Genomic DNA, 26928 nt, shown 5'->3' with positions numbered 1-26928 from the left:
AAAGTTATGCCTTTAGAGCTGAAACATTATGCTTTTTACATGAATGCCAAAGCTATAAATGTTGATAATTTGCTGAGTTGGATGTCTGTAAGATATATTGTCTTTGTTATGCATTGTTCCCTAACTGAGCGCACAGTAAATTTGAAAGTAATACAGGAATGTTATTTTTGTAAAAAGGAAATGGGGAGTCTGGAAGATTAAAAAAAAAATGGATTTTTATTAAGATTTGTAGCAAGGGTAAAATTTAACATGTTAAGTGTAAAATGAGTTGTACCTGTTTGATAAGTGGTTGAATTAGTCTGCCTTCACCCATATAGAGAAGGCAGGAATAAGTAATGCAGTATAGATTTTTTATAGTGCACCACTACTTCAAAAAAAAAAGACTTCTTTTCCTTTTCTTGTAAATAAAAATGCACAAGTAGATTGAACTTGCATTCTCTCTGTTTCCAGGTGTAACTCCCGTAAAGTCCGTGACTTGTGGTGGTTAGGAATTCCTCCAAGTGTAAGAGGAAAAGTATGGACCTTGGCAATAGGCAATGAGTTAAACATCACTCATGGTAAGTAACTTGGGTTTGAAATCTTATTTTAAATAAACACAATTGTCTGGAGACTTAGGATTTTCATCATAATTTTAGTTTTGAAGTCCTCATGGTTTATCAAGACAGACAGTCTACTGAATTTTACCAAATTGAGTAATGCTTTGTTTGAGATGTGTGGAGATGACGCCAGGGCTGCCCTTGTGTTTAAACAGCACTGCATGTTCAGAACTGTCCAGTGTTAATGAAGTTAGTTAAATGCCTGCCTGTACTCTTTGGACACTGTTCAAATTCCTATTTTGGCTGTTGTCTAAGCTGATTGATCAAATTCCCATTTTGGCTGTTGTCTAAGCTATTGGTTCCAACTTTAGTGCAACTGTTTTCATGATACCTAAATGCAGTAAAAGTAGAAAAGGTGTACCCTTTATACAGTGCAAATAGAAAATCCCATTTGAATATGTTCGATTGCACATGCTATTTTAATGCACATTCTACTGAGTAACCACCATGGAAGAGTAATCACTGAGTACAAGATAAACCTGCATTGAGATTGCCTGCTTCTTTATGCCACTAAAATCTGCAGAATCTGTACATATGATGTCCTTTTCATTTGTTCCTGAATGAATGGATTCAAATTCAGACCTCTGGACTCTGTCACTTTCTGAAGAGTCTAAAATCCGAATCTCTAGCTCCTCCCTTACCCAGAATTCCCCTGCATACTACAATACCTTGGATCTTGTTTGCCACTTTTCAAGAGAGTTGGGATTATGATTTCTCAAGCTGCTTTGGAGTGAGTGAAAATCTATTTTTTATTTACTTTATTCTTTGAACGTCTTTTCTCCTTTTTAATTAATACCATCCTTACATTATCGCTCTACTGAATTTTCTTCAACTTCTTTATACCATCATTGGTAGTCTGTTCCTTTGTCCTTTTCCTTTTATACCATTAGGAATATTCCTGTAGGTACCATTGTTGGTAGTTTTCTACCATTTCTTAACCTCTCTGATTAAATGTCTTAATTCTTTTTCTGTTAGACCTTCGTCCTTTTTTTCGATATGGCTGATAAATCTACTGGATTTAAGAAGTGCACTTCATGTGGGCATAAGATCCCCAATTATGGAAATGCTGGGTGAGCATATTGGACTGACTGGGGAGTTGATTTTTTGTTAAGCTATAGAAGTGGAATTGCCTAGACATACTAAACCCTTGCGGAGTCCTAATTATGGTGGCTGCCAAAAAAAAAAAAAAACAATTACTAGAAAATGTAAATCAAAGTCTAGCCCAACTTTACTAGAACTAGTGACTATAGTAACGGAGATAAAACTGGAATTGGGATCTTTAGAAAAAGGAAGGAGCAAACTACATAGGAAAAAATGGGAATTATGGGAACAATGTATGCAGAACACGAAGAAAGTTTGAGGCAGGATTTGAATGAGCCTTTGTATAGTGCTTAACTGACAATGACTGGATGGTTTATAAGTATATAATGTTTACAACTATAATTGTTTCAATGGTGTCTGTGATGTAAACTAAGTGTAAGATTGCCTTTGTCATTTGTGTAAATTTAATAAAGATGTTTGGGGAAATAAAAGGTCTCCAATTCTGATGCCCACAGGAAGTACATTTATTGTTTAGGTCCAGCACATCTGGGTACTGTTTGTGCGGCCTTCAAAGCAATAGCAATTAGTGATAGGAGAAAAAAGTTCATTCTGTAAAGCCTTCTTCCTGTTTCGGCTTCTTCCTAGAGTCCTTCAGAGGCTCAAACCCCTTCTCAGAAATCAAAGGAGCCATGGGATCACTGTAAGTGCTCTCCTTCCTGGACTTCTCATGCAACTACTGTAGAACCTCCTAAAACTTTGGATCTGTCACAATCTACTGCTCCATCCCCTCTACTCCATACTCCCTGATTCTCTCCAAAGCCAATGTTTCCAAGACTGAGGTTCCTGTTCTTGTGAGAAACACCCAACATGTCCTCAATGCCACCTATTACATTCTCTTCATTTAGGTCTTCTCGTACTCTTTCCAAATTGGAGGTGAATAGGATGATTAGCAAGTTCCTGGGAACACAGATCCAGATGGGGGTTTTGCCAGCTCTGTCTCCCACAGGATCTGAGCCGCTAACCTTCCTTCCTACTAGTAATTACTCCTTAGCTCTGACCACATGTTTCGGAGTCCTTGGATCCAAATGCCTTGGGAGTTGAAACATCTGATCTGAAGGTTATTCCAACCATGACCTCAAGGTTATTCCAACCATGACCTCAACTGCTTCCCTGACCCAATTGGTTCTGACATTGGCTACAAGGTCAGTCATGCTCCAACAAAGTGTCTGCATTGGTTCTGAGGGGGCAGGCTTTGACTCCAAAGTTTTCAAAATGTCGCTTCCTCTTGGAGCCTCTGCCCATGATAGCTCTGCTCTGACTTCTCCCTCAGAGCAGGGTGTTGGAGCTCCAGGGATTGTTTGCTCCATGAGCCTCAGCTCTGGTGGGATTGTCCTTGGCCTTTCTGAGCCCTTCTGTCTTTGAGGTGGTGGAGAAGGGTATTCTCTCAACCAAGAGTAGTGTCGACTCTCTCTTCTTAGCATCCATACCCTACTCCTTTTCTGGATCCTGTGTCTCAGCCTTCACATTCTACACCTCATGGACAGCCAGCCTAGAAGAGCTTCCAAGCAGTTCCACTGGGGGAGCTTCCTGTCTCTTCAGATACCTTCCTGGAACATCCCACTGAGGTGGTCCCTAGGAAGAGAAACGTGCAAGAGGGAGGCATCTGGATTCTCAAAAGGAATCCCCTCATTGAATACACAGACTTTGAGGGGGAGGGGTCCCGTAGATCTTCACTTGATGATGTCCCCATTTGGAGACATCCTGGAGATCCTTCGCCAAAAAGGTGGTTGGTGTTCCCCAAACCCTTTCCAGGAGTAATTTGTTTTTTTGCAAGCTTTCAGGTTTGGCCCCTCTACATCTTTGGTTACCCCCCCCCCCCCATGGATGGGCTTGTAGATCTCGTCTCCTGACTCCTGCAGGGCATGAAAGGAACAGGACTCTGGAAACTATTCCAAAACACCTTGATGAAATGTTAAGTACCCCAGCTGATGGACAATACTGGACAAGAGATTTCTGTAGATGCTATGGTGGTTGTGGCAGCAGCCAGAAGAGAGCTTGCTTAACAGAGCTCCACTGTCCATCCCCCTAACGGAGTCTAGGGCTTTGGGCAGGTTTGGGAAGTGGGTTTATGCATCAGCAACATTTGCCTTGCAATCGAACTACCTTTCACATTTCACCCGTTTATTGAGGGACTTAATAAAGGAATTCTTAAATTCTGCCCCAGGGTCCATGTCTGCAGAGACGCAAGTCTTTCTCCTCATGAGTGGCCACACTACAGTCGATTACAAAACACGTCCTTGAGGTTTATCTTGCATGCTGCAAGGGCTCACTTAGTTGTCTAGCCTTTCTGCCTCAGAACACATTGCAGACATGTCAAACAGATTCTTTCCATGCCAGTGCCTCCAGCAAGACTGGTCTTCAAGGCACTAAGGTCAGTGGCTGCTACTATAATTCTGATTCCGACCGCCCTCTTACGCATGCAAATTCTCCAGTGGACCCTAACCGTGCAAAGGTCTTTTCATTGTTATCCCTTGAATCACCTGATAAAATTGTCTCAAGTGTACAGAAGCTCTCTCCTTTCGTGGGACCACTTTGTGGAGATTGATAAAGGGCATCCATTTATCCCCCCCCCCACCCCTTGCGCCACATCGACCATGGATGCCTCCCAGTTAGGTTGGGGGGGTGGGGCATTACTTGGGGTGGACTGAAAACATGTGGTCTTCTGAAGAGATCAGTCTGCATGTCTGTGTCCTATGTATGAGTGGTGCTTCTAGCATTGTAGGCCTTTCAGAGCTTTTTCTGTCTAGGGACTACTGCAATACAAACTAACTACATGTTAGTAATTTGGTACATCAACAAATAGGGGGGAACCCAATCCTACCCCTTTTGTCAAGAAATGTGTGTGGCAATGGGTGATCCATCCACTTTCTAGTAATGCACATACCGGGGGGAAATCCAGTATTCTAGCGGACAAACTGAGCAAGGACCATCCTCCTGCCTCATGAGTGGTATCTCAACCAATCGGTGACTATCTTCCACACATGGGGAAAACCTTGCTGCAACCTTTTTGCATTTCACCTGAACTAGTGCAGCAGGTTATTTGCCCTTATCTCACCTCAGGGATAAGTCACTGAGATGCTCTGGTCCAGGTTTGGTTATGCTTATCCTCCCCTATCTCCAGTCCCCAAATTTCTTCAGAAAGCACTTCAGTTGAAGAGTAGAGTAATCCTTGTTGCTCCTTTCTGGCCTCAACAGGTGTGCTTTCCCTTCCTGTGGTCTCATTTAGTACGTCCTGCTTGGATGCTGGATCCCAGTCCAGACCCCCTGTCTCATCTGTCAGGAAAGTTCACCCAGATATTTCAGGCCTCAAGTTGACCACATGATTTCTCCAATTCCAATGATTGCTAGACATTCCAGGCTTTCCTCCAGTTACTAAAATCCTAGTAACTTCTCATAAACCTAACAGAAAAGTTTACCAAAGTAAATCGAAAAGGTTCTCTTTGGACTGATCAGAGAATTGGATCTTTTTACCACCCCCACTTACAGCTGTTTTTGATTTCCTTGCCTCGATTTTAGAGTGGAGCAAGTTTTCCCACTATGAAGTCCAGTTAGCAGCCATCTCCAACTATCTTGTTGATGATGGCTTTACCAGGAAAGGCTCACCCAGACTCTGCTACACTTTGCTGTGAAGGAAAAGTTAGTTTGCTTTTTATTTGTTGTATTTTGTATTACTTTATTGCCTTTTTTGAATACTGTGATTTTTCTTTACCTTGTGTTTTACTTGTAGTCTGCTTTTAACTGCATATTAAAACTTCAAGAGAGACCTGTCTCTTGTGAGTCGGGCAGAAATTTTTTTCCCACTCTCCTACCCTGTTACTATTCTGTTCTTAAATACCATTGTCGTTCTAGTTGCCTGCCTCTTATGTTAATTTGACCATATTTCTCATTTCCTCTACTTTCACTGGCTTGTGTGAGCAAGCAGAAAACCATTTTGTGAAATCACTCCCCTTCAACTATTTAAATTTATTGGCCATCCTACTGTATTCCATAGTACCAGAATACAAAAGTGACCACCCCCTTTCAGTCTATCCTGCTGTTTTAAAAATAGTGACTCCCCACTAAAACTGAACTTTTTAGACAGATAAAACTGAAGTTACCTATTTTCAAGTCTAACTTCTCTAGTGCACAGTGTTTAGGATAAACTTTTATTTTATTTATTTCCAGTTTGATAACCGGGAAGTCTACTGGGCCCAAAGGGCCTGTTTTCAGTGGAGGCCTGGCGAGAAAGGCTCCATATTAAAAACAGTTGCACAGTTAATTAAAATAAGCAAGCATGGAATTATACATTTGTACAATTTGCATAGAATAATGAAAAAAAAACATGTACATATGAAATACATAAAATAATCAAATGAGAAGTAGTGGAATGAGGAGGTGGAAAAAATAAGACTGGTAGAGGAAAAGAACTAGAGGATTAATTTTACGTTCAAGGTCAGAGCCATTTGCATGTAGAGCTATTTACAGAGAGTAGGGATGTGAATGTATATACAGTATTTACATAGTGTATACAGGGGAGAAATTCGTTATATGATAGAAGCGGAGGGTGGGGAGCTGTGGAAACAGCAGGATGTAGAGGTGCTTGAAGGTCATAATGTCTAGGTGACATTAGTGGACTTTAGGTAGGAAGAATACAATTACATTTCCAATTTTGGGAGAGGTGGGAATGGAGTAGAGATTTGAAGTGTTCAGAGTTTGTAGTGATTCTTAGCAGGGGAGGGAGAAAGTTCCATTTTTTTTTGCTATTGAATAAGCTAGGAGAAACTGGCCAGGGGGTCATTTAGGTTTGTGTATTGAAAGTAGATTTTGGTGGGCTGATCTTGGGGGTCTGAGCAGTGTGTAGAAAGGCAAGATATTAGAGCAGGGCATGCAGTGGTTTTAAAGATTAGTTTGTGGGCTGTAGTAAGTTGAAGGTAGTCAAGATGATTAGGAAGTTCTAGCCACTTAAGACTGCGGAGAGAGGTGCAATGGTGGGTGGAGTGAGTAGATTTAGTAGCAAATTTGGCGATTTTGTTGTAGCAGAATTCTAGTTTTGAGGAGATGGAAGCTGAGAGGTTGGTTAGAAGTGGAGCACCATACAATAGAGATGATCGTAAATAGGTGGAGGTGAGGGTTTGTCTTGTAGCTGTAGAGAGAAAGTGAGCTTTTCTATATAGCATGCCGAGCTTGATGGGTTTTTTAATATTTAGTTGAACATGTGTATTGAATTTCAGGTGTTCATCAATGGTAACCGCAAGAAGTTTGGCAAAATTAACCTCTATAGAGGAGTGGATATGGCTGGTTATCTTGAAAGATTGCTTGTCAAGAGGGGGGAGGGCTTTTGTGGAGGAGAAAAGAATGATTTTGGATTTATTGGCATTAAGGGAGAGCTTGTTTTGAAGCATCCAGTTCTCTGTAGTTGTGAAGGCCAATTGGGTTTTGGTCTAGAGCTTGGGAAGGCTAAGGACAGACTGAAGTGGAGTCGTCTGCATATTGCGCTATTTGTGTGTTGGAATTGCAGAGTGAAAATCATTGATGAATACATTAAAGAGCACTGGTCTGAGTATAGAACCCTGGGGCACTCCGGTAGGGGTAGGTAGGAAGTTTTGAGGTACCAGTTTGCCATTTCACAGCTTGGGATCTGTCAAAGAACTTTTGAACCATGAAAGAGTCTTGGAAGAGATTTAGGTTAGAAAGGTGATAAGGTTTGTATGGGATATAGTGTCAGTTGCCTTGGATAGGTCGAGAAGGACAGCGGAGACCATTTTTCCATTGTCACAGACTTACTGTGGATGTTCCTTTGGTGTTCTCTTATTTGGGTGACAATGCTCATTGCTGGGTTGACAGATTTTAAGGACAGCCTATTGGTTATCTCTGCTTGTATGCCTTTGACCTCCCCCTTTAGCCTCTAGATTTAAGGCTGAACAGTTTGTGTCCTTCACATTAGGCCTCCCAGGAATCTATCCCTCCTTCCTGAGACCTTTATTTTGTTTTAGAAAAAATTTTCTCGGGCTCCTTTTGAGCTTGCTTTCTTATAGCATCGTTCTTGGAAGACCGCTCTTCTTTTGGCCCTTACTCCTGCCAGACAGGTGTCTGAGTTGCAAGCCCTTATAGCTTTCTCTTTTTCATAAGAACAGGGTGTCCTTTCATACTAATCCTCCTTTTATGCCCAAGGTGGTTAATGAGTTGGCTCTTGATCTATTCATTTGCCCACTTTTTCCCTTTTCCGCAATATGCTAGTGAGAAGGTTTTGCACACCTTGGATTTGTTAAGACAACTCTGATATTTGGATAAGACAAACTTTTCATGAATCTCAACAGCTTTTTTGTTTTCATCCCAAGTCTTTAGGTTTGGCTGTTTCCAAGCAAACTATTTCTTTTTGCTATTCTTTTCATGTGAAGAGCCTTCCTCCTGTCGAGGCTTATTCTACTAGGGCTGTGGCTTCTGAAGCTTTTTTTTTCAAGGGTTTGGATACTAATTCTATTATTGAGGCAGCAACCTAGAATACTAACTTCACCAAGCACTACAAGTTGGATGTGATTTCTAGGGCCAGAGCTGGTTTTGCCAGGACCATTTTCCATGGTTTCCTGGAGGGCTGTGTGGCCCTTCCTCTTCTCAACTTGTAGATACTAATTCTATTATTGAGGCAGCAACCTGGAATACTAACTTCACCAAGCACTACAAGTTGGATGTGATTTCTAGGGCCAGAGCTGGTTTTGCCAGGGCCATTTTCCATGGTTTCCTGGAGGGCTGTGTGGCCCATCCTCTTCCCAACTTCCTGAGCTATTGTACTTTCCCTATTCTAAATACTGCAGCAGTGATATGGAGGGGACATAGTACAGTTGTGTAAAATCTTCCAGAGCAATAATGTCTTTTCACTGTTGCAGTATTATCTCCCTCCATCCTCCCCCTGTTCCTTTTTCCTTCTGGATGTGTTTGCATCCTTGGACTGTCATTCCTCCCGGAGCTTTTCACTTCTGAGATTTGTATGCCAGGATGTCACCTGTATGCACTACGCTGTGCATGGGAAGCATGTGTGAGACTTATGGAGTAACCATTACAACTTGAGGGCTACCCTTGTCAGGAGATCCCTATTATAAAGAATACTGTATCAGTGAAAAGGGCATCTACTGTTATAGTAAGATTTTATACAGCCATAATTTTTCTTCGTATGCTGTCTTCCAACGGTATTTAACTGGTGGTTCTTGAAGCCTCATGTTTACCCAGTTTCCTTCACATTACCTTCTGATTTCTGCAGTTATCAGCTCATTTGAGTAGCTACTTGGTGTCTCTCTTATTACGTTTTGTCACCTGACTTTAAAATGGGTAAAACACTGATATAATCACCTATCCTCTACATTACTGTTTCTTTCAAACACCTTTATTGAATTATCACTTGTGACATATGCAAATTTACATTAATGTAAAAGTAATCAAACTAGATTAACATTATACTTCACATATATTACTGTATATCATACAACCTAAGCAATATTACATTATTCAATTCCCACTTTTTTAAACAGGAAACATCTTCATTAAACCTTCACTTACTAAGTAGACAATCATACATTTATATAAATGAAAACAAGCCACACCAACAAAATCCTAGTTGCAAGCATTTTACATCACAAACCATACTGAAGCACTCCCAGTTGCAAACTTTACACATCACTTGTGTATCCAGTCTTTCTCACTCAAACATTACATAGCTCATTTATGTCCTGCTGCCTTTTAGGCCTCATTCCTCCCTTGTATGTATTGTTCCCACAATTCTGTATTTTTCCTGCATAGTTTGCTCCTACCCTTTTTCTAAATATCTCCGTTCCAGGTGTGTTCTCTGATGTTCTTCGTGATGTCCTTCAAGAATGCAACTGCAGTCATAACATATGGGTTGTCCTGCCTCAGGCAGCCCTCGGTCGGCCGGATTCCAAAGTCTGGGTCCGACGTCAGCTGATGTCGCATTTCTGTCCGACGTCAGAGCGGCTGGAGTATATAAGCATCAGCCGACGCCATTTTCTTCAGTCTTTCTTGCCGCGCGGTGCCCGAAGCAGAAGCAGTTCACAAGTGCTGGTCGGTCAGCTCCTGTATTCTACGAATCCGAAGTCATCAAAAAAGCTAAGTACCCCGTTGGGGACCTTTCTTGCCTCAGCCGATGTCAGAAATTACTGAAAAAGTTAACAATGGTCTGTCTTGTGGTAAACCAATACCTCATAAGGATTTCCACTCTTACTGTCTTCCTTGCCTTAGCCCAGACCACGACGTCTCGGCCTGTGTCGCCTGTGCTCGCTTCAATAAGCGCACTCAGGCGCCGGGCGGAGTTCGCTGAAGACTTTTTGGGCGAAAAATTTGCTTATACAATGCCGTCGGAACTTCCGACATCGCAAACTCCCAAGAAACGCAAAGACCGGGACCGACCTCCTCTGCCCGCATCTACCACCGACTCCACGCCAAAACCTACCGCGAGTGCTCCGGTTCCCCCTGAGACGGTTTTTCCACTGCTCCGAACCGAAGACACCGCATTACCGACGACTCCGATACCAGATACCACTCCGCCAGTTAGATTTTCCTCCGGATACTGAAACAGAGGAAATGCCCGAGACCATTGCTGTAGATAAGGTCACGTGGAGCTGCTAGGCCTCCTATGGCCATATCTATTAAGGCCTACACTCGTGCTAAGGCAGCCAGCAAGACCAAGCACCTTGCTGCTAAAGCCTTACCTCAGCCTACTCCTGAGACACAAATCATGACTATGGCCGCAGACTTAATTTCCATGATTAGAGGTTCACAGGCCCATCCTGAGAGAGGATCCCAGCCTCCTTCTGATAAGAGGCCCCGGGTTGAACCCTCTGACCCTATCCCTTCAGATGAAGATTCTGAGGACTCTGTCCACTCCGATGGCCAGGAAGAGCTCTTCCAGACCTATGAGGACTCTGATGCAGAGGATTCCATCCCCTCGGCCTCCCCTCCTGAGGATATTTCTTTTGGGGAAGTTCTGCATACCATGAGGGAACATTTCAAGTGGCAAGGCCAGGAATATTCTGATTCCAGAAAGCGCCTTCGAACCTTCCTTAAGCCCCAGCACAGGCCCTTGGCTATTCCTCCTGTGCTTGTTTTGGATGATCTATATTCTGACTCCAGTGTTGCCCCTGATTCTCTTCCTCCTGCTCCAACCAAGCCAGACGGATATTACAGGGTCCCAGAAACACATTCCCATTTATTCAGGGCCCATGCTGTTGATTTAGAAACTATTTCTCAGGGACCTAAAGGTGTTTCAGCTTCCACCTCTAAAAATCCCTTACCTTCCAACAGGGAAGCTAGGTCATTAGAGAGATGGGGGAAAAAGATCTACACTTCCACTACTTTATCCATGAGAGCTCTGAATTGCCTCTTTCATATGTTACAATATCAGGATTACCTGTTAGAGGATTTACAGAAAACTTTGGCCTCTCCTGATCCTTTAGACAGGAAGTCTTTGCAGGAAGCTGTACATAATTCTCAGCAAGTCAGCAATCACTTTCTGCAGTGTGGATATGATGCATTGGAAGCTTCATGTAGGGCAGCTATGACAGGGGCAGTCATTCGTAGACATGCATGGTTAAAAGAACAACCTCTACCAGATCATGTTAAGGCAAAACTTCTGGATGCACCCTTGGAAAAGAACAAGCTTTTTGGTGCTAATGCTAAAGATGTGTTAAAGTCCATCGAGGAAAAAGCAAAATCAGTTCAGACGGTCAAAGATTTCCTCCAGGTTCAGCCCCCCAGATTCAGCAGGAATTGGCCTTCGAAAAACTGGTACTTTCCTAATCCTGAAAAATTTCAAAGGGGTAAAAACAGGCGTGGCCGAGGAAGAGGACAATACAGATGTCCTTACAGGGGACGACAATGGCAGCCAGCAAACCAAAGAAGTGACATGGGAGTCTCCCCTGCCCCACAGGCACAATCTCAATGACTTTCCTCTACGTCCGCTGACCAAGGAACAAATAGAAGCTCCCTTGGGCGGAAAATTATCTCTGTTTTCAGACAATTGGCACAGATTGACAAAGGACAAATGGATTTTGGACATTATAGATCAGGGCTACAGGTTCCATTTTCATACCTTACCAAGAAAACAAGGCATGCCAAACCTACCACAAAACCAGAGGGCAGAGGCTATCAAGCAAATTTCTCTGCTTACTCAGATCAAAGCAATAGAAAGAGTTCCACAGCAAGAACAAGGCCAGGGATTCTACTCAACTGTTCCTTGTTCCAAGAAAAACTCAATGGAGGCCAATACTGGATTTGTCCGCATTAAACACTTCTCATAGTACCAAAGTTCAAAATGCTGACTCTACAGCAACTCCTTCCCATGCTGGGCAAGGGGTCTTGGCTGATTACTCTGGACCTCAAGGAGGCATACCTGCATGTCCCTATCAGACACAGCTGCAGAAGATACCTCAGATTTCTTGCAGGGCCAGAGCATTCTCAATTCTCAGCATTGCCATTTGGCTTATCTACTGCGCACAGAGTATTCACAAAATGCCTGGCTTCAGTAATTGCTCATTGCAGGCTCCAGGGGATCCAAATTTACCCGTACCTGAACGACTGCCTCATACAAGCGGACGACAAATTGATGTTGACAAAAAACTTGAAATATGTTATACAATTACTTCAGGCTCTGGGATACACAGTCAACTTTCAAAAGTAAAGACTTCAACCATCCCAGCAAATAACCTTCTTAGGAGCCAATCTAGACAAAGCCTCTCAAATGGCTTACCTGACAGAAGACAAGCAAGAGAAGTTAACTCATTATTTCAAAGGTTTGGCAAAACTCACCCAGATGACTGCAAGGAGATTCCTACAGGCCCTGGGTTACATGGCATCCTGCATTCTCCTGGTTCCATTAGCAAGACTACACATGAGAAAGCTTCAATGGTACCTAAAAAGCCTATGGTCTCAGCACAGCAACAACTTAGAGGCAACCATACCACTCATTCCATGCCTACAAAAGGAATTCCTATGGTGGGCCTCAGTAAGCCAGGCAAACACAGGTATGTCATTCAAAAAACCTCAGATAACACAGACCATGACCACAGACGCCTCAGACCTTGGATGGGGGGGCGCACATGGAAGGCAGATGTATACAAGGACAATGGTCTCCAAAGGAAACACATCTGCATATAAACCAAAAGGAAATGCTGGCAGTAATGCATGCCATCGAGGCCTTTCGACAACAGCTTCAGCAAGGCCATTTATTGATATGGACAGACAACACCACTGTGATGTGGTATATAAACAAGCAAGGGGGCACCCATTCTTACCCCCTTTGCAGACTGACAATGAATCTTTGGGGAAAAATCACTGAGCCTAAACAGTTACAATCCCAGTTTGTTCCAGGCAAAGACAATGTGCTGGCGGACAGCCTAAGCAGGAATTTCATAGATCCACACGAGTGGAGGTTACATCCGAAGATCTTCACACAACTCTCCTCGACATGGGGCAGGCCAGAAGTAGACCTATTTGCCTCTCACCTCATCCACCATCTACAAAAATTCTGTTCAAGGATATACCATCCACAAGCTTGGAAAATAGATGCTCTTTCATTCAATTGGAACTTCCTAAAAATCTATGCATTCCCACCTCTGCCACTGATGACCACAGTATTACTAAAGATCAAAGCAGAGAGACCCAAGGGGATCCTAATAGCTCCAGACTGGCCAAGACAACACTGGTACCCACTACTACGGAGCATATGTCGCAACAAGAAGTGGGCCCTTCCACAATGGCCCCTACTTTTGACTCAACACAACTTCAAAACAGTGCATCCAAATCTTCAGACACTGCAGCTAACAGCCTGGGAGATCCCATGAATAACCTCAATCTATCTCTCTCCAAGGAAGTTCAGCGGATATTAACAGAAGCTCGAAGACCATCCACCAGAAAGGTTTACTTAGCAAAATGGAAGAGATTCAGCATTTGGAATACCAGCAAGGGACATGATGCATCATTATTGAACATCCCACTCATCCTGGAATACTTGGCAGATATGCTACAGAATGGACTCTCATATTCTTCCATAAAGATACATGCTTCAGCTAGATATAATACCGATCCGCCTGTGTTCTCACATCCTTTGCTAAGGCAATTCCTCAGGGGAATCAAGAACATTAAGCCACCAAGAAAGGCTCCATTGCCAGCTTGGGACCTCAACTTTGTCCTAGAAAAACTGACTCTACTTCCGTTTGAGCCAGCAGCTTCAGTGGACTTACAATTTCTCTCATGGAAGACAGCTTTCCTGTTGGCAATTACCTCAGCAAGAAGGGTTTCGGAACTACAGGCCCTAATGGCAATACCACCGTTCATAATCTTGCACAGAGACAGGGTCTCCTTAAGAACCAACCCTACTTTTATGCCAAAGGTGGTATCTAGGGTTTCTTTAAATCAAGCTATTCATCTGCCTGCTTTCTTCCCCAATCCTGAGAACAAAGGGGAAAGACTGTTACATACCTTGGACATTCACAGACAACTTCGCTACTACCTGGACAGAACCAAGACCAGTAGGAAGTCTGATCAACTTTTTGTAGCTTACGCCCTGGAGTACAAGGAAAAGCAATTTCAAAACAGACTATTTCAAAATGGATTGGACATTGCATCAGATTTTGTTATTCCTTCCATGGGAAGAATGTTCCAGCCAATGTCAGACCACACTCCACCAGAGCTACAGCCACCTCTACAGCATTCTTAAGAGGGGTGCCTACAAAGGACATTCTAGAAGCTGCTACATGGAGCTCCGTGCATACATTCTCCAAACACTACAATCTCCCTCTATACTCCAGATCCAGAGCAGGCTTTGCTTCAGCAGTCCTGCAGGGTTTGATTGCCACACCATCTCTTTCCTAGAGCATACCTCCTCCCCAGCTAAGCTATGGTATTCTACCCATATAGTTATGACTGCAGTTGCATTCTTGAAGGACATAGTACAGTTTTGTACCTACCATAAATGTAGATGTCCGATAGATATGCAACTGCAGTCGGATTTTCCTCCCTCCATACCCTCTATGCCTTGGGTCCACTCCTATCCCTGTTTCTCTTAGCTGGGGATATCTGTTATGGTGTATCTGTTTATTGCTTACTTATTTGTCTGGAATCCTGTTTTTGTCTTCCAATTTGATTACAGCCTTCCTTGGAGGGCACCTGGCATCTGGGGCAAGAAACACTGAAGAAAATGGCGTCGGCTGATGCTTATATACTCCAGCCGCTCTGACGTCGGAGAGAAATGCGACATCAGCCGACGTTGGACCCAGACTTTGGAATCCGGCCAACCGAGGGCTGCCTGAGGCAGGACAACCCATATGTTATGACTGCAGTTGCATATCTATCGGACATCTACATTTATGGTAGGTACAAAACTGTACTTTTCACTGTTGCAGTCATCACATTTGGGTTATCTGCTTGCTGTAGCCCTCAGTCGGCCTGATTAGCAAAGTCTTGGGTCCTGCGTCAGTTGCGGTCTCTTCTTCCATGACATCAGGGGTATAAAACATGCAACCGATGCCATTACATCAGTCTTTCTTGCCGTGCGGTGCCCGAAGCAGTTTGCAAGTGCTGGTCGGCAGACTCCTGAAATTTTAGTTTTCGGTTTCAGAACCGAAGTCTTCAACTAAAAGCGAAGTACCCCGTTGGGGAAATTTTTCTTGCTCTTAACAGATGTCAGTAAAAGTAAATTGTTTTACTTGTGGAAAGAAAATACCTCAAAGATTTTCATTCGTACTGTATTCCTTGCCTAGGTCCTGACCACGACGTACCTCACTGTCTGTTTTGTGCTTTATTTAAACTACGAACTGTCAGTCAGTATATTTACGCTTCTAAATATTTTGGTGCTCAGTTCAATTATCCTGATGCGTCTTTGGTCAGCTATCTGGCTACCGACATTCTGAAAGAAACGCAAAGATAAAGACAGGCTGCCTAGGTCTAAAGCTGCCGACTGTGCTTCTAAGCCAGTCACCAGTTCGCCGGTACTCAATGAGGTGCTTTCGCAGCCCCTGATACCTGCTATGTCTGATTCGCAGGCCTCTACTGAGACCCATTCGGAGTTTGGTATGCCATGAGATGCTTCAGCTGTGGAACCTGTGGATGTCTCTACGTTGGATGGGTCTGGAGCCGCTGTGTGGGCACTGGCTTCTGAGTGTATTCAGGCCTACGGACTTGCATATTAAACTAACGCCATCTTCTTCAAGGCCTAAATCTCAAACCATGCCTTGAAAACTGATGCCTAGATCGCATGGTCAGGCCTCTTTTTTTTTTTTTTTTTTTTTTTTTAAACAGAAAATTATTTCTGAGAGTGCTGAAAATAAGGATTTACAGGATTTACTGCATTCAGCTGAACAAGTTGGAAAACATACTTTGCAATGTGGTTTTGATTCTCTAGAGGCTTCTTGCAGGGTTGCTGTAACTGGGTCTGTACTTGGAAGGCATGCTTGGTTTAAGGAGCAATCCCTGCCAGATCATGTTAAAGCAAAATTACTGGATGATCCCTTAAACCAGGACCGCCAGTTTGGCAATGAGGCAGAAGTTCTTAAGATGGAAGAAAAAGCTAAATCTGTGCAAACTGTTGAAGATTTTTTTCAAGTACAACCTCCAAGATTTAGTAGGCATTAGCCTTCCAAGAATTGGTCCTTTCCTGCCTCTTCCAAACCTTCAGTCCAAACCCAGATCCAGCAGAGCTCCCAGGCTGCAGTCCCAGGGTATGGACAGGACTAAACAGTGGGGGGGGGGGCTCCACTTCCAAATCTGGGAGTAATGAAACTCCCCTATGGTAAACTGTCTCAATGACTTCGTTTTAAAACTCCCAAGCACTTATCAACTGACTGTCCCTTTGGGGGGAAGGATTGCTCTTCACGGAAAGAACTGGGAACTCATTATTCAGGACAAATGGGTTTTAAATAGTGTCCCAGGGATACAGATTTCACTTCCACACATTGCCAACACCAAGCGGGTGGCCAGATCTACCCCGATATCAGTGGGCAGAGGCCCAAAAGCTGGTACTTTCTCTCTTAAGCATGGGGGCTATTCAATTGGTACCAGAAGAGGAAAAGGGGCAAGGTTTCTACTAAAGACTTTTCCTGGTGCCCAGAAAAGACCATTCATGGCATCCTATCCTGGACTTGCAGACTCTAAACACCTTTTTGGTGATTACAAAATTCAAGATGCTGACTCTTCACCAGTTGCTTCCTATGCTAGGCAAAGATGCCTGGTTGGCAACACTAGATTTAAAAGAAGCATACCTGCACATCCCAATCAGGGAATCTTGCAGAAGATACCTACGCTTCACAGCAGGCTACATGCACTATCAGTTCTCTGCACTGCCCTTTGTGAACACCCTGGGCACAGTAGATAAGCCAAAGTGCCTAGCTCCAGTCATTGCATTTTGCAGGCAAAGAAATATTCAAATATACCCATACCTGGGTGATTGTCTAATTCGGGCAGAAAGCCAGGACATATTTTTGAATCATCTGGCCTTTGTACAAAGGGTGCTTACTTGTCTGGGGTATACCATAAACGAAAATAAGTCACACCTGGTACCCTGTCAACAAATTATATTTCTGGGAGCAAGCTTGAATACAACTTCCCAGATGGCTTTCCTCACGCCAGAGAAACACATTCATTTGACAACCTACTTCAAACAAGTGGCCACAAAAACCTTGTTATCTGCAAGCCTTGGGGTTCATGGCCTCCTGCATTCTTCTAATTCCATATGCAAGACTACATATGAGGAAACTACAATGGTATCTAAAGCCTACAGTGTCAACATTCTCAGGATCTAGAAGCAATGATTCCTATCATACCTTGCCTACTTCTAGAGTTCCTTTGGTGGGCAGAGGCCTGCCACAAAAACAAGGGACTACCATTCACACTACCCCCTGCCGCCCAAACCCTAACGGAGCATCAGACTATGCATGGGGGGGGCTCACCTGGCAGGGAAGTGCATTCAGGGCAAAGGGAACCAAAGTCAAATGCACCTGCATATCAGTCAAAAAGAAGTGTTAGCTGTACAGAATGCTCTGACAGCCTTCAAGGGCTACATTCTTCTAGGACAACTAATGATAGACTGACACCACCACTGTTATGTGGTACATAAGCAGGGGGGGTACACATTCTTACCCCCTCTGCAGACTAGCCATGGCATTGTGTAACACAGCCTTGAGCTACCAAGTGCATCTACAAGCTCAATTCCTGCCAGGAAAATTAAACACACTGGCAGGCGGACTAAGCAGAAATCCTCATGGACCCACACGAGTGGAAACTGGAACCAAGGATTTTCAACATGTTGACAAGCAAATGGGGGCACCCAGATATAGACCTGTTTGCCTCCCCCCAGAACTATCAATTGGACAAATTTTGCAGAAGGACTCCCCACAAACTTGGAAATTGGATGCTCTGTCCTTCAGCTAGTAAAAACTATCAGTTTATGCCTTCCCTCTTCTGCCTCTGCTCTCCAAAGTACTACTAAAGATCAAACAGGACGATCAAAGAACTATTTTTATTGCACCAGACTGGCCACGCCAACGCTGGTACCCCCTCTTGCGCAGTGTTACTGTTGGACCCATGGCACCTGCCTCAGACTCTTTCCCTGTTGTCTCAGCAGGAGAACCAGATCTTGCACCCTCAGCTTCAAACACTGAACTTAGCAGCCTGGCTAATTACCTAATCTCTCCTTTACCATCCTTCAGTAAACCAGTGATAGATATAATTTTAGAGGCAAGGAGGCCTAGTACTAGAAAATCTTATGCTGAAAAATGGAACAGATTCTGTGCTTGGAACCAGTCTCAAGAGATGTGCACAGCAGCGCCCAATTTACCTCGGATTTTACAATACTTAACTGAGTTGCTTCACAAGGGCCTGTCTTTTTTCCCGATCAAAATTCACACCTCAGCCATTTTCAGCTCATAACACAGAACCTCCCCTCTTCACTCACCCACTGCTCACGCAGTTCGTCAGTTACACAATTTCTGACATGTTCTGTGAAATGTAATTTTTTTTTTAATTTTGAAGGGATTAGTGACAGTAGACCAGCAGCTTCTTTTCTGTGGATACCAAAGGTGGTATTCATACTAACCAGTGGAAATTTGGCCAGGGCAAACAAGCTTCCTATAGCATTTATTAAAGAGTAGGGAATCTTTTACATTCAGCTGAGCTACCACCAACTCTGGCAAATTCTTTTATCATATCATCTGAAGGCCTTCAACTCTGGCGTACAGGACCTCCTAATGTTGTACTGCAGTTTCCGTAATGGAAAGCTAATCCCATCGCCTGGGGGGGGGGGGGGTAGAATCCACAACCTCCTGATCATCCATCACTAAAGGTGTGTGTGCTACCTGTCTAGGTACTGGGTACATGATCACCAACGCTAATGGTACCTTGATGAGGTTGTATACAAGGAAACTACATGGATACCTGAAGTCAGCACAGCATGTACGCGTAGAAGATATCGATACTGCGTGGCATTAGTGTAATGGTACTTTGTCAAAACTAATTGACCCTTTCTACCAGACACCAAGTACAGATTTCTCAGTCATGACCTAGGGAGCCTATTTGAAGGGATGCTGGGACAAATGGGACTACTTGTTGAAAAAGCACATCATTACAGATTGTCTGCATGGGAATTAACTCTGCAGTCTGCCCATGCAATCAAAGTTCATTGATAGACTATTTGCGCAGATCATTTTACAGAGAAATGTATTGCAGATAGCCCACATGTGGGCTACTGTAGAGGAAGACCTATTTGTTTCTCTGAGCAAAACACAGTTCACTGTTCTAGTTCAGATCATCCCACAAAGAAGCTGGGAAAGTGACTATCTTCTTCAGCTGGACACTTCAGTTTTGCATTCCTTTCAGTCCCTTTTCTCAGTGATGCAAATGGTAAAACAAGAGATTTCTTCTAATATTTTCACCCAGGCAACGTTACGTTTTCGTACTATTTTTCCAAGTTGGAACCTCTCACCCTGCTTGTGCAACTGGGCATGTCTATGCAGGTCAGTGGGGTCCTAATGTATCCCAATGTAAGATCTTACAGCTGTAACGGTTTGGATGATGTAACCAGTTCTTACACCCCTCTGGCACTGCACCAGCTTAGAGAACATGCTGAATATTATGAGGGAGAGTAGGAAGCGATGTACTGGGAGTTCTTACTCTGCCTTTCTCAGTCTTTAGTAGACTGTTGTAAAAGCCCAGAAAGGCTTTAATGAAAACTACAGCTATTGAATCATATATTTCCCAGTACAAGACTGAGACGGAACTTGCCAAGTTTCTTCTTGCTCTGGTATATCCTGTATTTGAAGACTGCTACTTTTAATGCAGTAAAATGGGGTGGGAGGTTTTTTTTTTTTCCTATTTTTTTTGTGACCTTTCTTTACAACTGTATAGGGTTGACTTGATTTGCAAAAGTTTTGAAAATAGTTCCATTTTTACACTTGTGACATTGCTGACCCAAATGCTAAGCATTTCTTTCTTTTAGATTCATGCTTGGCACCCAATTGACAGCAATAAAGCTAGACTTGGGTTTTGCCGATTCATGCTTGTACTGCACTGAAAAACTTGTTCCTTTAACTGCAGTAGTCTTAAAACTTGCTGGAAAACTACGTGGTTTCTTTGGTGAGCCAGCAGGGGCTGTGGCTGCCATGTGCTTAGGCCTACTTCTGTTTGCCACGTGTCACATGCTATCTACATTTGTTCTGGAGCCTACTGAAATCATGCTCTTGTCATTTGCGTATGCATACTTGTGTGTTTTTTCTGTCACTTCAAGGATTTGACAAATCTCAATGCCTTTACTCCATGTTAAATAACTGTCATGAAGCAAAATCTTTCTCACAGTAGCACTATTAATAGCACACATGAGCCTGTCCTTTATTAACTCATTTTAAGTCACTAAACCAACACAATTTGGCTTTTTCTCAGGTCAGTTATATAAGCTGCAAAAGTTTCCCCTGGTTTCTGATCTCTTGTGTAAAACAAATGCCTCTGTAATGTAAGATTTGTCTGGTGGTTACACATTTCTCTGAACTTGCGCTTCAAGCACACTGGGTCTTTCCTTGATTCAGCCAGTACAACAATGATGATTTTCACCTTCCTCGTATACTGTTGGTTGCATACACAAATGAACGCTCTCTATGGCCTCTGACCCAGCTAGGTTTAGCAAAATGAATGCCTTGGTGCATGCATCTTTATCTGAATAAGCTGCTTGTATAAAAATATTGCACTCTTGCTCGAATATTCTCCAATTCTCTGCAATAATTTGATCAAATATAAGTGGTAAGGGCTTTCAGAATCTGCCTTAACACATACCAGTGAAGGGTTTTGTAAATAAGCACAAACATACTCGTGCTAGAAATTTATGCCAGTATTTGTAACTTCCCCAGTAGCACAATAAGCCTCTGTGTAACTGAACCTTGTGAAATAAGTCTCTGGTGTTGTAATACTCTTGAAAATAGTGTATTGCAAGAAATCATCTCTTATCAGTTTAAGAAATGTATCAAATAACTGCATAATGTGAATGAACTGAACAAGAGAAGCTGAGTCAATAACATTTCAAAGTAATTGTACGTTGTGAGTAAACTGTACACAGCACACTGAAATTTCCCCAAAATGGCGGTACCTTGCTAGGCAATTCTTTACAGTGCAAAAAACGCACTGTAATGGCGGCACTTTCCGAATAGACACACCCAGCAGAAACTTTTCGAAATGGCTATACTTTTACTGTACTTCACAAAATAGTTGCACTTTGCACACAAACTCTTCAGAATACATGCACAGTATACGCGCACACTGTAAGTACTTTCTCACACTTTGAGACACTAAGAATAACTGTAGTTATGCCCTTGGGTACAGTACGAAGTCATAGTTATGCCAAAATACAGCACTTTGCCAAAAAACATGCAGTCGCCTTGCTTTATGCTTAATGTGCCCTTTTTGCCCTTATTATATTCATTTTTCTTGATTAATCTCTTTTCATGCCCATTGTACTTGTGCTCGATTTGCCTTAAACATGCTCGTTTTGCTTTTCTGATCATTTTGTCAGATATCTTAATTTTAAACATTTCCTTTAGTTAATATCTGATCCTGGACAGCTTTAACTACCCAATCGTAGAGTAGATCTGTTCTAGCTCAAGCATGAATGCCCAGATCTTCCTCGACTTAGTAAATACCAGTGCATTTGATCTGCTGGTCAACAACCCCACGAGGTGAAAATATCCTAGACCTGATACTAACCAACATGAGTAGCCATGTAGCACTGCTAGTATCATCCTCCTTGGTAAGATCAGACCATAAAGCAATCGCTTTCGAAGTCGTAGTCTCCCTTGACCCCCCCCCCCCCTTTGCCAGGGTCTAACAAACTTTTCCAAAACTGACCACAAACTCCTGAGAGCAGGTATAAGCAGCTTCATAGCCACCATCCATCATTTGACTACAATACTAATGTCCAAGCCTACACCGAAAAACTATGAGCACCTATGTAGCTGCATGGACTCAGCAGTACCTGACAGGACCAAATCATCTTCCTCAAGGAAGAGTAAACCTGTCTGGTGGACAATAGCAGTAAACAGACTATGTATAATAAAAGAAATAAAATTGCTGTCCAGGACCAGTAAGGAGCAGGTGCTAAGTTGGAAGCGATCTGTTCTTTATCTGAACAAGTAAATAACGTCACTGGTGAAATCCTGTAAGGCATTTGGCCACATTCACAAGGCCTTCCACGTATACATCTGCAGTCTCTAGGGTTACTCCCAAATCTGCTCTGAACTGGTGGTCAAGAATACATACACAAACGCCATAGATATAGCCAACCTCCTGACAGACAAGTTCAGTGAAAACTTCACCCCCCTGCCCCCCATCAGTAAACCAGGACATCCCCAGCACTTGCCCCCCTCCCCTCATCACCAGGGAGTAGGTTATTAATGTCCTCTCAAAGGCAAAAAATGCAGTCTCCATGGGACCCGACATCATCCCTGGCTGTGTCCTACATGAACTCAGGCAAGAGCTCTCAGCACCACTAGGCACCCTGTTCAACCAATGCCTGTGCACCGGCTTCATCCCAGCAGAATAGAGGACGGCTACAGTCATCCCTCTGCGCAAAGGTGGAGCATCCACCAACCCAGGCAGTTAGTCCCATCAGCCTAACTAGCCTGGACTGCAAGGCCATGGGAAGCATCATCATGGACCTTATAAAAAAGGATATTGGCAACCTCAAACACTTGATCCTACAGAGTTTGGTTTTGTCAAAGGAAGATCATTCAGTCACCAAAACCATGGATGGAGGACAAGACAGTACACCCTGCCAACCCTGACATAGCCAATGCCTTCAACACTGTTCCCCACTTGGGCATAATAGATACTATCCCAGCTAGGCATCAACCCATATGTTACCAGATGGGTATCTAACTGCTTCAGTGATAGAACACGCAGTCAAAATAGGGGAAGCCACCTCTAGTAGTAGACCTGTAACAAGTGGCATACTCAAAGGATCGGTCTTGGAGCCATTACTATTTGGGATTTACTTTTTTGAGGTGCAACCCAAAACCAGTGGTCTGTGGCTGACTTAGCTTGCAGATGACTGCAAGCTGGGCATAGTCATAAATTCAACTAGTGATGTGAGCATCCTTCAAGAGGGACTTAACCAAACTAATGACTAGTGCCAGAAACATGGCCTCAAACTGAATCATTCCCTTTGGGAAAAATGGTGTCCCCACTAATTATCACATTAATAATGTACTAAGCACGCAGTCTGTCTTGAGGGACTTGGGCACCCAGGTTGATAGCAACCTGATTTTTGACCAAACACCTATCCTATACAGATAGGCTAAAATCCCTGTCCCTCTACCCAGTCTCGTACAGACTGCTCAGAAGGTGACCTGTGTGGCGTACACTGCCATCTCAGGCTCAGCCTTGATGGAGTTGCTGCATATGTGTAAGTCGAACTCCACTTGCACAATCCGCACTCAAGGTCTCAACCTGATCTGTGACATTACTAGAACTTGTTGGCAGGAGAGGTTTGTGTCCCGACGACGCTTCCCTGTCTGTGGAATAGACTTCCTCTCCATGTTAAGCAGAGTACCTCACTAGCCCTTTTTGAGCAACCTGGACAACTGGGTGGGAAACAGAAAATATACCACTGGGATCCCACCTTGTATCACTGATGGACAAGGAAAACCAGTGCTGACTTTGTGGGAACATGGGTGAAATTGTTGGCTAGGCTTATAAGGGCCTCCAGGCCAATAGCCTAGTATCATCCTATGAACCTATAATAAGCCTTTTGTCCCTCCCACTAGTTTAATAATGTGGTTTGTGCCATTGTAATGTTCAGTTTTATCTTTTATAAAATAAGCAGTTTGTAAAAATTCTCATTACCTTTGATTCTTTCCTGGCTCTGTTGCATGCTCATTTCTCTTACTTCACGGTAATCTCTGCACCTCATGACTTTAAGTATTCCCTGGAATCCAGATTTTGACACTGTTGCTGTCCTACTTTGGACACGATAGAAGTCTGTATGGGTTCTGTTCAAGCAGTTTTAGTATATACAAACGCATCATGATAGAAGTTTACTGACTAAGTAATTTGTATACAAACTACTGCTGTCATACATGCTTAACTCTGGCTGCACTCTCAAAATGGGACTGGGAATAGCATGTGCCTGTTTTTTATATGTGCATATTCAGTCCTTGATATGCTTCTTAAAGAAACGGCACATGCACTTTGAGCTACAATTTCCAAATCCAAACTGCTACCGGCACAGAGCCTGGAGTTCATTGGTGCTCATCTAACACAAGTCTGATTACTTCTCTGCCTCTTCCTTGTATATGCGCAATAAAGTCTCCAGGTTCATCATTTTTTCTCATCCTGCTTCTGCCAGACTTGTCCTTCAAGCACTAGGTTCCATGGCAGTATCTGTATTAGTCCTGTTAGCACATTACTGTGTGTTTTCAATGGACTCTAGCTGTGCAGTGGTCTATTCTTTGACCGCCCTTATCCTTTCCAGTCTGATGCACTCTGGTATGCAGAAACCATATTCACTAGTGAAGCCAGTCAATGGCATTTAGAGGTTGCCCTGTCGTTCTGACTCCTCAGTGTCCACAGATGCCTCCCAACTGGGACGGGGGGGGGGGTGTTTCCTGGGAAGGACAGTCCAAGGCACATGGTCCCCCTCCCGACCAAACTTGCATACCAGTGTCCTGGAGATGACAGCAGTCCTAGTGTTGCAGGCATTTCGAGATATTCTCCCTCTAGGGACCTTTGCTATTCAAACTAATGTGTGTCTGGTACATAAACAAGGGGGAACTTAATCTTACCCATTTGCTGAGAAGCTGAGACTGGCAATGGGTGATCTCCTCCAACTGCTGGACAAACTCGGTAGGTCCTTTCTGTTGCCTCATGAATAGTCGGTCACTAGCAGAGAAAATTTTCCATCTTTAAGGTCAACCTTGTGATATTTTTGCTTCTCCGCACAACAACAGATGCAGCAGGTACTTTGCCGTGATCCTCCCTCAGGGGGAGTCACCGAGACATGTTCAAGTCCACTTTTGGCCCTCCAGTCTTTACGCCTGTCTTCCACTACCTCTGATTACAAAATTCTTACAGAAAGCTAGTCTGTTGAACTGTTTTCATTGCTGCCTTTTGGCCTTGCCAGATCTGGTCCCCCTTACTTTGGTCTCATTTTCATTATCCTCCTCGGATACTGGACCCCATTCCTGACCACCTGTTACATCCCACGGGGATAAAACATCCCAATATCCCAGCCCTCAAACTAACAAAATGGTTTCTCCAGTTCCATTAATAGCTAGATAGCCCAGGTTCATAGGTTGGTACTAGGCGATTGGCCCTAGGGCCTATACAAGCCTAGCCATAACAATTCCCTGGCTATTTCTTCCCACACTATTTATTTACTTCCTGGACCCTGTCTAGCAGGGCGACTGAAGTGATCCCCGGGGTGAATTTCCTTTCTCCCATCCAATCATCAAGGTTCCTTTTGAAAAAGGCCAAAGAGGTGCTCTGCTTGACATGTATGGGCAGTCTATTCCAGAGTCTGGAGAGTGTCTGGGTCAGGAACCTATCCCTCCAGCATGTTTTGTTTATTGTGATGACAAGACTTGGATCCCTGGAGCATGTGGCTCTGAGGGATTTGGATTTTTTTTAAGTGTAGCATGTCCAACAGCTCTGGGTTTGACATGGTTTTGTATGTTAAGCAGAGATAGTCTCCGAGTAGATGATATGCGGCAAGAGTATAGCTGGAGTTTTTTTAAGGCAGTCAGCATAGGGCATCTGCTTTAGGCCTGTGATTCTTTTAGTGAGGTATTTGTGGCCTTTCCAGTTGTTGCAGATGTCTTGAGAGGTACATACCAAATGGGGCATTATATTCTGTAATGGGTCTAATGAGGGATGATTACAGTGGGACAATGACCTCTTTTTTTCTGGATGAAGAGCCCTTAGTGATGTGTGCCACATAGGATTTCCTGACTGTTGTGGCGATGTGGTTATTGGAGACCACTGTCCACCGTCCACCTGTGTCCCTAAGTCTTTTCACACTTTCGGTGTTTAGTGTACTTCCATCTGTGATAATTCATGGGTACATCCCAAAGGGAAGAACTATACATTTCTTGGCATTGAGCTTGAGCCCATGGCTCTGGCACCAAGCATCTGTTTCTGTAAGGCCCTTTTGTAGAGTATCCACATAATTTGGGGATTCAATAATGGCTCCCAGTTTGTAGTCATCTGCAAACATTGTTAGCCAGAGTCCCTTAATGTTGGCCTGTACTTCAGAGAAGTAGATGCCAAACAAGAGAGGTCCTAGGACTGAACCCTGAGGTACTCCTCTTGTCTGGAGCTAAATTTGGAGTCCGCCACTTTTACAGTGTGGGTTCGGTCAGTAAGCCAGGTGGCAATCCCTGAGTGACGGAGGGATTAATGCCCAGCTTAGGAAGTTTATCTATGATTCCAGAGTGGGGAATGGTGTCAAAGGCTTTTGCGAGGCCCAGATAGGCTGTGCGTACTGCCTTACCCTCATCCATGTCTCTGGAGACTGATTCGAAGAAGTCAGTAAGGTTCAGGAGACTAGATTGGCCCTTCACGAACCCAAACTGGGTGGGGTCCACTGTTTTAAGGTTGCCAATGTCTTTGTGTATAAGGTCCATGATGATACGTTCCATGGCCCTGCAGATCAGGCTCGTCAGACTGGGGCGGTAGTTCTGGGATCCAAGATGGATCCTCCCTTGTGGAGTGGGATAACTGT

The 26928-nt window shown here is 43.6% G+C and overlaps 1 protein-coding gene across 2 annotated transcripts in view; it reads left to right on the top strand.

Moving 5' to 3' along the window:
- TBC1D14 (TBC1 domain family member 14) overlaps positions 1 to 26928 on the top strand; it is a 773921-nt gene that overhangs the window by 274305 nt on the left and 472688 nt on the right. For both annotated transcript variants that reach the window (XM_044062828.1, XM_044062829.1), the window contains one exon: positions 451 to 557. In XM_044062828.1, the coding sequence (XP_043918763.1) occupies positions 451 to 557 (107 nt within the window). The remainder of the gene's footprint in view (positions 1 to 450; positions 558 to 26928) is intronic.

This window comes from Protopterus annectens, chromosome 2.part1 (assembly GCF_019279795.1).
Source record: "Protopterus annectens isolate FY-2018-M chromosome 2.part1, PAN1.0, whole genome shotgun sequence".
Lineage (NCBI taxonomy): Eukaryota > Metazoa > Chordata > Ceratodontiformes > Protopteridae > Protopterus > Protopterus annectens.
The sequence above is the reverse complement of the archived record's forward strand: the minus strand, read 5'-3'. Positions and strand labels throughout refer to the sequence as shown.